General features: G+C 40.8%; 1 protein-coding gene across 1 annotated transcript in view; it reads right to left on the bottom strand.

Moving 5' to 3' along the window:
* slc35f3b (solute carrier family 35 member F3b) overlaps positions 1-5,445 on the bottom strand; it is a 47,429-nt gene extending 41,984 nt beyond the window's left edge. Inside the window, exons 1-2 of the mRNA XM_058651703.1 lie at positions 5,245-5,445; positions 4,203-4,417 (exon numbers count right to left, since the gene is read on the bottom strand). Coding sequence (XP_058507686.1) covers positions 4,203-4,417; positions 5,245-5,342 — 313 coding nt within the window. The 5' untranslated portion in view covers positions 5,343-5,445. The remainder of the gene's footprint in view (positions 1-4,202; positions 4,418-5,244) is intronic.
* Between the last annotated feature and the right edge of the window lie 6,746 nt (positions 5,446-12,191).

Raw genomic sequence — 12,191 nt, 5'->3', positions numbered from 1 at the left:
CCCGCTCAAATAAAGATAACATCTTCATCAGTTTGACAACATGGGTGCTCTTATCTTACGACGCGACTAAGTAATCATATAAATGAAATAAAAAGTGTCATGCTATTGTTGACAGACAGCTGTCAGAGGAGTCTTGTCTATGCTGCAGATTTGTTTTCACCCTTAATGTTTCTACTTTTAGTGACTGCATGCTCAGGTACTACAACTGAAACTCAGCCTTCCTGGCAAACCTGTCATGTGGACAGGGAGAGAGGACAGCGATGCCGCGGTGAGTCTGAGACAAGAAGGACAGGACATTGCAGCTACTGTATTAGGTATGCAACCAGCTGAGTTCACACATGCTGGATCCAGTGCTAAACACAGGCCAGATGCACAGCTGTGACATCTTGGGATGAAAGGCACGAACCTGCAGTATAATATTTTTTTGTGTTTTCTATACTAGAAACAAAAGCTTAATTCTGTTGACATCTATGAATTTGACTGACGGGTCCAGTAAATTAACCATATTTTCTTGTGTTTGTTACATATGCAAATGAGAAATTAGAGCATCATGTGTGTTTGCCATCCGTGCAGTCTCATATTTAGGATATTCAAAAGACCCATTAAATGTGACTAAAAAGCCACACTTTCATCCTCAGTCTCAGTGATGGCCTATGACTGAAGCTCCCTGTTCCCCCCCCCCCCCCCCCATCATTCTGCTTACTCCTGTGTGAGAGCGCACGCTGTTGTTTTGGAAAGCTTGTCGGCAAATGAGACAGGCATCTATTTGCACTCTACTGAGAAGTACTCAGCCTCCCACCTATCCTGAAACTGGCTGCATTCAGCATCAGCCCTTCACTCCTCAGCCATTAGCTGTTGCTTTCCATCACCGGGTCCTAGTCAAGTCGTGTGTGTCAGAGGAGGCTGTGGGCTGATTCTGTCCAACACATGGCATGCAATTGTGTGCAATGTGTGACTAGTGAGGCTTCTGTTGCCACAAAGCACAGCTGTAGCTATAGTTGGGCCAGAAGGAGCTCAAAGCTGTGTGGACTTTGAACATGACATGTTGTAATTTTACGTTTGATTTCATCCATGAGACACAAGAGCAATCTAAACAAACTAAACATTCTCTCAAAGGCAAAAGTGGGACGTTAATTAACTGAAAGGTCACATTTCCCTGTATGCACACAGAGAATGTCTGATGCAACAGAGAGCAACTCAGCATGAGGTACTATTTGAACAGTAAGGTTTATTCATTTGTTTGTTTGTAACTTGAGGAGTGATTATTAATTTATTCAGGTAAATAAATGTGTTTTCTGGACACAGAAATTTAGTTTTTTTGTGGAATGAAAATCCTCTAATTTGATGTAGAATGTCTGTTGTTTTCAGGGGTGTTACTCCCCTGTTTGAAGAAAACAACAGTTTGATGAAAACGATTCATTCTTCCTTCTAATTATTATCTGTTTTCTACCACACAGAAAGTTTAATATCAATTTCCGCTGCTACACCCCACTCCCGTCTGGCCCAGAGGCCCCATATATTTCATTACGAAACAAAAGTATAGATTGGAGTACATTAGACTTAGACTCCCTCTTGCGCAAAGCAAATTTGCCTGACACCATAATCAATCACCACAATAACAATCATCTTCACATAAAACACTAATTTTTAGATTGAGGATGGAGTAATCAGATTCCCAAGCTCACAGTGCTAAAATGTCGATAAACGAATATATGAAAACCACGTATACAAACATGCGGCTGATAAATGGGCGGGAATTGAGCCTCTAACTGGAGGGTTGCCAGTTTGAATGCCCTCAAGGGCTGGGCTACCCCTGAGCTATATGTACTCAATCACCATTGCTCATTGTAAAGTGGACACTCTAAATTGACCCCGATGCTGTGTTTCCATCATGCTCCGGTTCAGTTTGGTACAGTACGGTTTGGAATGGTAAAGCCAATGAATCGACATAGAACTATGACATTGAACGTGACACAGCAGACAACAATGGAGGACATCCAGATGCTCTTTTTTTCCTCCTTGGTTTGTCGCAATAAGACATCAAGCTTTGTGTGACAATAGACTGCAGGCATTCACATTGACTTCCATGGCATTTACACCAACCGCAAGGGAGTGACATTTTTTTGTCGCCCAATCCAATCCAAATGTATTATAAAGCCCATTTAAATACAACAAAGTTGACGAAAGATTGGTCCAGACATCACCACAGAGAAACAGAAATCTCAGCTGAAGCGACAGAGTCAGTAAAGGAGTGTAACTCCATACTGTACAACCAAAGTCACCAGCAGTCATAACTCGTACATTTAAGTTCACAAAATATATTCACACAAATAAAATACGGATGCATATCTACTGATGATCTGAGTGATGAAAAGGAACCCAGAGAGTAAAAGTGTTCAAAGAACCAACTGCTCCAAGCAACGTCCTTCATGTCTAACTTGAATAAACTCCTTTGATTCAAGCATTGGCTTCACTGTCTGCAGCACCCAAGAGCAGCAATAATTCTTCAGCTGATAACTGACAGAATGCAGGTTTATCTGAATTCACATTCAGATAAGCTCTCTTCATTATGTGCGGTACATAATGAACACAAGCCTTGTCCTTTGCTGTAACACAGAATGTGGGATTATGTAAAGGATGAGTGGGAAAATGATGGTTGGAAGCAATAGATCCTGATATACAGCCTCTTTCACACTTTTCACCCTTCACACCATTCACACCATTCCCGGTGCCTGTTCTGCCCGGTTACCACTACCTCACCTGTCCGTGAAAGGTGGAAACAAAATCAGTCGGAGAGACATAAAACAAGTGTGGTCCAACTGCAGCAGCTGCCACTGGAGGATAATTTTCCACTGAGAAAACGTGCCTCTGGAAAAACAAGCCCACTCACCGTAACCCGAGCCATAAACCTAACCACTAACATTTAGACACAGTCTCTTGTGTGAGTGATTTCCCTAGGGGCCATGTCTTTCCAGAGGTGTGTTTTCCTAAGTGCCATTTGACTGCAGTTGGACATAGTTTGTGGTCACTATTTTGTTCACTATAGGTTGATTGTTTAGATCAGGTTTTCCCAATCCTGGTCCTTTCGAACCCTCTGGGTTCAACCCTTCAAATGGTCAGCTCCAAGCTCTGCAAAAGCCTGATAATGAGCCATTCATTTGAATCAGGTGTCTTGTAGCAGGGCAACATCTAAAACATGCACAGACCGAGGTTCCCAGGATTGGGAAACACTGGTTTAGATGATCTAGTTAATGACAAAACAATACAGCACTGTACCAAGTTTTCAAAAGTAAGGATCACTTCAAACATTAATGGTAATCTGGAAGTGAATACTGACTAAATGAGCACAAACCCCAAGGATGTTCCATCCATCAGCATGTTAATAAGTCAAGTTCGACGTGACCGTTCATTATTTCCGGTTTAACAGGAAGTTTATTTTGAAAGTCTGTATCTGTGTGTTTTGAAGGAACTTAAACAACGAAAAGTACGAAGAAAACGGAAAAACAAAGACAAAGTTTAGGGGAATATAAACATTACAAAGATGAAGTAGATAACGCATTTGACAGATAGCAGTTATTAGCACCAGTCAAGAGTGGCAACAAGGTAAATATTGTTTTGTATCTTTTAATTAATGGCTAGCTATGTGAACTTATGTGTCTGCTAGCTTACTCAGTGGTGGAGATCCATCTGCTATCATTGATATACTGCCACGGAAATGCTAATGTTGTGTTTTTTCGTCTTTGTCTAGCTGGTCTATGATTTATAATGTTGATAAAAATGTTTAAACCTGGGATTATACTGTTTTTTTACCAGTGTAAATGTGATATAATATGGGACCCAATGTGCCAGATTAAATCCAGGGTTCTTATTGTGTCTCTGGTTGGTGAAACAACCACCACGCTGTGATCATAGAAACCTACAAATGATTATGTTCTCCAAAAAAAAAAGTAAATTTTAAAAAGCACATCCAACACAGCTACCATTTCAGTAAGTGCATCAAGCTGCACCTTTTGGAAACTAAGTGATGTTGAAGAGCCTTTTTTAATTAGACCTGCATCATATCACCATCACACTGATGAGGGGTGCCTGGGTTTATAACAGTCTGTGTGGGCCAGCATTTAAAAACCCACCTGCATTTCTCTACATGCGCCACTGCACGTTACAGCCACAGAAGTTTACGTGTATGTAACAAACTGACTCACTTTTGTAGCTCGCATTCCATGGCTGATATCCATAATAGCCAGTGATCCGCAGTATCCGCTCCTCTATGGAGGCGCTGTTGATGTCCTCAACTGAGCGGGACGACTTGAGGTCCTCTTTGATGGCCTCGTCCACCACCAGGTACTTGAGCTGTCTGAGCTGCGGGCTGATGTCCGAAAGCCTTCTGGGGCTCACGTCGGGAGACTTGCGCATCCCGCTGGGAAGAAAGGAACAAGGGAAGGCGGTGCGTTACAAGACGGAGAGAGACACTGCCTAGGCGAAGGGGAATGGGAGTCTGTAAAGGCTTGTATGAGACTTGATAAGATAAGAGTTCTCCTTGGTTTAAACCAGGGAAGTCGGTCAGTGCAGTGGGCCCCTGCAGCGCCTCTCTGTGCAGTGCTGAAATCATCATCCTTCACTGGCCCTGCATGCGTCCGCACAGCAACACTGAGAGAGAGAGAGACACTAAGCCAAAGTGACTGGTCCTGCAAACTGTTGTATATCCTTCTATGCAGCACCGTGCGAATCCAGTTCCAGGCTTATACGAAACTAAAGAATCGATTTGAGTTATTTATCGGGAAGCGACACTTGTGAGAGCACAGCTCTGAGCCGGACACGAGTACGCACAATTACGCACAGCCTTCTATCGACATCAGTCTACTTAAAAAAACAAACACATTCACAGTGACCGGCAGGGGAGTTTAAAGGAAGAAACTACAGCACTGTCGTGACCTGAAAGCCTCTCAGCTGTTATGAAACATCATTTACTTATTCACACTGAGTGGAATTTACTCTCCATGCTACAGAACCCATACTGGAGCCTGCACATTGTTTTTAGTATAAAATGTAATTTGCCTCCAAACTATTTATATTGAATAATGAGCCTTAGTGTATTTTAAATTTGATTCACACACCGAATCTCCTCTATTTTACACCTCCTGTTAAATAAAATTAATGCACCTGCGAGGGAAAAAAGTGCGCAACAGGTGTGGTTTGGCTCCAGTCTCGGGTGTGAGGTATCAATCAAAAGTTGAAATATCTTACATCGGCATCAAAGTAGTCGGAGGTCCAAGGTAGCACATGCAGTCCCGGTGCGGCCGCCCGACCCGGTCCCACACGGTGCCCTCTCCATCACCGTACATCCTCAGGTCAGGCCACAGAGAGAGCTCCGCTACTGTAAATCTAAATCCTCATCGAGGCTGATGGAGACCAGAAGCACCATCCTGATCGTCGTCACCCCCACACACATATGCTTGGCCACTACATTACACACACAGACTGTACATGAAACCAAGCCTGCGCTGGGTGCTGGAGGCACTGCAACAGCATCACCTACTGGATTCACTGGAATTACCATCACATGCGAATCTGGGATATACTGTAGTAGTAATATACACTGCACCAGCTGCACTTGCTTTATTCTGATGTGTCTGAACCAGCAGCATAGTATTGAAATCTATCACAGGGCCTAAAGCCAGGAACAGGAACTCGAATGAGAAAAGAGAAATGTTGTATTTACTTACATGTTTTTTTTTTTTCAATAACCATACTCTGATGCAGATAGACTTACTCATAGCGCCTACAAAATGACTGTAAATGCAATTGTTATTACACACAAAAATGTCCCTTCAAAAGTGGCTCTTATGGTCAGAGGGCAGGTGCTGCTACAAGCCTGCACACTGTAATTCACACAATTTCTAACACATGATGATACAGTGATGGTTTTCTATCTATTATTATTATTATTATTATTATTGTATTACTCTATATGACACCTGCCTCTCAGTCTGCACACACATTATTGCTCTGGGATTTGATATAGTGTCTAAAACATGTGTCTACTTTCTGTGGCTTTGTGGCAGAAAAAGTCCAAACAGTGACCTGAAACACACACTGCAATCCTCATTCCCATCATACACCATTACCAGCAGCAGCAGCAGCAGCAGCAGTGTTCAACTCTTTCTGGCCCTTTTACCATCAAACTGTCACAGCGAGGGAGGCACAGCAATCCTCTCTGCCTTAAGATAAAAAAATGCACAGAAGGATACTTTCAATTGTCAAGCCAGTCCTTTATTTTTAATCCGACTATGCCAATCACATGTGATTCAGGACAGTACTGAGTGTTCTGTATAGAGACTTGTATTCGTTAGACTGTGGGCCTAAGGGCTTTTATGCAAAAATGTAACCGTGCTTTCTTGCCATTTTTACCTTATTTCTGTTGTTGCTGTTTACTCAAAACTCTTTAAAACTCTTTAAGTGAAAGAATCTATTGGACCCCCCTTTATTCTCTAGAATAATCCGGCAGCTGCGGTTTTTGTAGTGCTGTTACGGTTCAACATTAATTCACAGGCCACTGGGACCTCTTTAGTGTATTATTCATACTCTACTTTACATAAGGAGTCCATCAACATTTCAAGATGACGACACAGCCTCGTTTCTTAAATGCCTGCTTGAACAAAGACCTTCAAGGTAGAACTGTTGTTCCTGTTCAATACCACTGTTAGAGCGGATATGGTTGATTATATTCAATCAGAGCTGTACTTCCAGTAATGGGGTAATTATGTTCACTGATGGTGATTATGTCTATGCTCGGAAATTAAAATCAAGCAACTGTCTTTGTCTCCTGTGTTCAAACGTGTGACCTGTGCCACATTAACACCACACTTAGTGAGTTTTGTTGTTTTTAAAAGAAAAGAGACTCAAGACTACTGAGCAAGATCCTCAAAAGACTGTGGATTTTATTTTTATTGAAACGTTCTCACTGACCTAAAGAGTCTGTATATCTTAAGTGCTTATTCTCCATATATTTGTCTTTTCAGATTGATAAAGATAAGAAAACCTCTTGTCTTTCAAGAGGGTTTTTCCGGTCTGGATTCAACTTAAGAACTGAATTAGAGAGGTGGAACATCTTCATCAAAACTCAGGTATGTCCAGCTCTAAACTTTTGAAGAAAGAAAGTTTCAGAGACATAAAATTAAACCATTGCTTTCCATCCAAACTATAACGGTACACAGTATATTGAATGGATGAGCAGGAAGTGGAGATTTACCTTGCCCGAATGGAGCAGTGTCGGCCATAGATTCCCACTGTCTGCATTGCGTCCGCACTCGACAGACTCCTGACTGTGGAGGGCAGCTCAAGTACGCCAACCGGTTCCTTTTCTGTTTTGAGGACAGGGCTGTATTGATCAGTGACCAGAAGGGGCGGGCTGTGGTGTGAGAGCTGTGCTTACTCAAGCAAAAAAAAAGTAAAGTCCAGTCATCAATAATCACATCCACACCTCTCATAGACAGTATCAGGCAGGAGAGGCTCAGGTTTGTTTTGCCCCTCTCAACTTCACAGCTCAGCTAAAGCCAAATCCCTCCTCACTTAGTCACACACACTTTTAATAATGTGGACACCTTATGTGTGACACAGTTAATACATATTAAAGCAGTATATAAAAGGACTGCTGATTTGTTCAAGTCATTCATTGCCACCCAGCTCACTGTCTTCCACTTCAGCAGACCTGTAATAGAGATTTAATTGGTGCCTAAATCAGTGTGACTGCACTTCTCTTTAAATATGGACCTGAGATGAAGTGAGACACACTGTAAGGGATGATCCAAAGTCTTGTTTCCATAAAAAGTGGATATTATCAAGCATTTGTCCACCTAATAGCATAAACAATGGCTCTATTTCATTCAATGTCTTAGTGAGTGATGACAGTCAACCAGCCTTCACAGTGGTCATAGCCCTAAGTGGAGTGTAACCATAATTGTTGCTATTTTAATAACACTTACGTATGTACTTACGTACATTTCCTGCTATGGGACGTGTCAATATGTCAGTCATGTCGAAAGTGAGTGAAGTTTTCTCGCAGTGGACTTGTTCTTCTGTAACTATAATAGCATAGACTGCAATGACAGGTCTCTACGTGACTTTTTTTTTCCCGACTTTCCTTTTGACATGAAGGTTTATTATTTTAAGTGATGGTGACTTTACTATAATTTTATATGCCGATAATGGGACTGCAGAGGTCATTTAATCTATTTTTTGCCCACTTATGTCACTGCAGATGAAGATATACAAGATGTACATTTTATTTATTTAGCAAAATAAATAAATGTAAAAAAAAAACACCAAAATTTGTACAGGGTGCAAGCATAGAATTCAAGGAGGTAGTGGCCTATTTACCCTACCAGCAGATCTTGTTTGCCAATATCCAATAATACATTTTAAATCCAATTTCTGCCTAAACCGATTAGACTTAGACTTCCTTTTATTGTCATTGCACAGAAAATTTCGTTGCTTGGCAGCAGATAATGAACCAACACAAAGCATTGAATTTTGCCACTTCTGAGTTATGATGGGAAATATCTTTTATCTTACTGTAAATGTCTATACATGTATCCAACTCTTCAGCCTAACTATGATTAATAAAAAAATAAATAAGTAAGTGTTTTTATTGAATATAAATATATATATAAAAGTAGTGCAAAAAGAAAAACAGTAATGAAACTGTAGCAGCAATATGAAAAGAAAAAAAAGAAAAGATATTGCACAGATAGTGTCGGGGGGGGGGGACTGCTAAATTGTTATTTGGAATTTAGGAGTCTGATGGCCAGTGGAAAGTAACTGTTCTTGACTTTGTTTGTTCTGCAGCGGATGCTGCGATATCGTGCCGATAACAAAGTAACCCTGATGATCCTTACAAATCATATTTTAAAGTGTGTACATAACTATGGTAATTTTTCATCCTAATAAGAACACCAACAAGTAAAAAAAAAAGATTAATAATTCACTTCCCTTTTAGCTATTTTCCCTCAAAGACATGCGATAGGGCGCAATTCAGTCCTTCGTCAGCACACTTGATACGAACCTTGAGCCACTTTCTGTCATTTCCATTATTTCTCCTGCTCTTCTGTGTCTGCTTGCATACAGTTATTATTTATTTTTTTAAGTGTTGCGAATCCTATCAATATTTAATGCGGCTGCGAGCCTGGAAACAGTGTGACAAACGTCTCCTGATTGGCGAAGAGAAGTGGAAAAAGAGTCACATTTTTCCATATTTTATTTCTCAACCCTCTTTGTGTTTGATCAGCATCTTCCTGACAGTTATTGTCCAGGGAGCCACGAGAATACCTCTGCTCTGTTCCTGACGAAATTGCTCATTTGTTGAAATGTTATTTCAGCCAAAAGGACATTTATAACCTTTATGGAGTCGGCACCCTGTTGTCACAGAGGTCTGTGTGATTTCTTTAGGGTATATTTGTTATTCAGCTGCCATTATTAGTAAGGTTGACACACAGCTGGAGAATAAGCAGCAGAATCTCTGAGGACGAGACGACCCGCTGATGCTTTTATGTGTCAACATTGTGAACCAGTTAACTGCCCGTGCAGACAAACCGCTTTAAATGGGAAAAGATGAGATTAGAAACTTGTTCCCTTTTTTGAATTTTGACATGACAAATATAATATACGATTTAAGTTCTGGAGTCTGGCTAACACACATTTTGTGAAACTATTAATATTAGCAGAGGCTTCTGGAAAACTTCAGAGGTGCTCCAGCATAATGCCAACAGATAATAAGTCCATAAACTGCAGGGTTCAAACGAAAGACATCACGTTTCTTTTTACACCGCATACCACAGCATGCAGCTCTTATTTTATCTGCCCTATTAAATCATTGTCCCCTCTGCCCACTTTCCTTTATACATAATTCTCCCATCAATTTGGTGCACTTCTACTGTCATAAATACCTGATTATCATATCATTTGTTGTCCAATTTGCCAAAAAGGAATGTGAGATAATTTGTCACTCAGTGTTGCAGCGGGGAAAAGAAAACACAGAGCTTTTCCAAGTCCTGAAGGTTGTCTGACAGTCACTGCTTCCATTGAATATTTATAACCAATTATTTTCAGGTTTGCGGATGCGGAGACTCAGTGAGAGGGAAGAATCAGGGTTTGTTCGGATTATTGTAGAGGCACTGTAAAGATTGAATACCTGGCATTTCAGCTAAATTTGTCAGCATGGACTCCGTAATTTGATTTAGCTGTTTGCCATTTGTTGTTTCGCCACAACATTTCCTTGCACTTGCTCAGATTAAAAAAACACACACATTCATGTTGGTTTTCCCTCTTATGATGTCTGAACTCTGGCAGACAATGGCATTTTTATGGATGCATGTGTCATGGATCCCTCAAAACATCACATAATGCAGAAATAATTGCAAGAGAAGAACAGTCAATGATTGCAGCATCCACTTGTCCCTTTGTGTATATTTATTTGTAATTTACTTAAATACACCACTTTTCCTTTTAAGCAAATCTACATGATCATGCAGAAATATAGTAATAAACAGTCCCTCGCACAAGCACAGCGCAGCCATTGTGTTTGCAGTAGCAAATGAGAGCAGTGGCAGAGTCAGCAGTGGGAGCTGTTGGTGCTCGAGGCCTTCTGCATTTCCACACAGTCCCAGTGTGTACTTGTACGTCAGGATATAAATAGAGTTGCTCTACCATCAGAAAGCTTGTGCTATAGGGGAGATGCCAGTCGTTGCCTCAGTCCAGTCCAACCCACACGGTGTCCTGCCTCCATGACCCCCAACGCCCTCGGACTACGAGTGTACGAGGGGCCACGGTTGCAACAACAGACTTGTTTCTAAACCTGAGTGATGACACACCACAAGTGCACACAACAAATGCAATATTTGCAACCCTAATGCAATATGTATTCCTTCAAAAATGGTTTCGGATTCAGCGACGGAGATAAAAAACAAAAGAAGGACTTAGGCAGTAGTCTGTATTCTTTTATCCTCACAGCTCACGCTCAGGTAGTTTCCCCCCACCATGTATATGAATGATGCAAGAAGATCAAATGGTAATATTAATGACACGAGGCGGCTGTGTGTAGAGCAGTCTTTGAGGGAAAGTCCTGTTCTGCCCCGATACACTCCTGACAGACAGCGTGGTTACATCTCTTGACAACTGCGCTGCATGCGCCAGTTTGTGTGTGGGGACAAATTAAAAGCAAACGAAGGAAAAACAGTGGGGAGTTAGAGAATGTGATGCCCTAAAGTAGTTGAAGTTAAGCTGCAAGAGAGAGAGAGGGGGGAGAGCCATAGGTGGGAGGTGTTTTGTCTCTCTGGAGTCTGACAGAATATGCAGCATTTTAATCAGTAATGTTAGTTATTTTTATTTTGTGCATACAGATGATTCTGTTCTCACTATGCACACCTAATAAATACTTGCCCAGGAGCTGCTTTCTCCTCATTTTTATTCAGGAAGTTGAACTTGATAACAAGGACTTTGGCTCTGTAGATTTGCAGTAAGAGGCATCTGTGAGGTCATTTCAGTAAGAAATACAGTATATTTTTTTGTTAGAAATTGTTAAACTAGTTGCCAGCACTCCAAAAACACCCAGTTAACCTTTTTCTCCTTAGAGAAATGTATGCTGCTCATACAGTAGAACATTTATTTTACACTATGGGATACTATGGTTTTTTTCATTATGTCTTGCTGTTTCTTTATTAAATATTACACAAAGGCCTTGAGCAAATTTGAAAAATCTTGGTCGTATTCTTTACATGCTCTCACAATGAAAATGCTGTTGAATACATGTGCGTGGAATTGTATATCGTATATATCTTGTTCATCAGGATATAGCCTAAAAATATCCAGATATTATTTATAAGCCATATTGCCTAGCCTTAGCTTGGATTTATATTGTGATATATATCCATCTTCCTGATGTAAAAAAGTATATCGTGATTAGATTTTTTCCCGTATCACTCCTGCCTTCCCATGAAGATAATTACACTGCATATATCTGTTTTCCAAGTCACTCAAGTGTCTGTGTACAAAAGTCTAGCAACTACCCACAACCCACACCCTTGCTTATATTCATTCAAAGTGTATTCTTATCATGAATGTGTTATTCGCATTATTGTGTTGCATTATGAGCTACTGATCTGAACTGGTTTTGGGAAATAATTCACAGAAACGCCAAA

This window comes from Solea solea, chromosome 15, assembly GCF_958295425.1.
Source record: "Solea solea chromosome 15, fSolSol10.1, whole genome shotgun sequence".
Classification (NCBI taxonomy): Eukaryota; Metazoa; Chordata; class Actinopteri; order Pleuronectiformes; family Soleidae; genus Solea; species Solea solea.
This window is presented reverse-complemented; position numbering and strand designations above follow the sequence as displayed.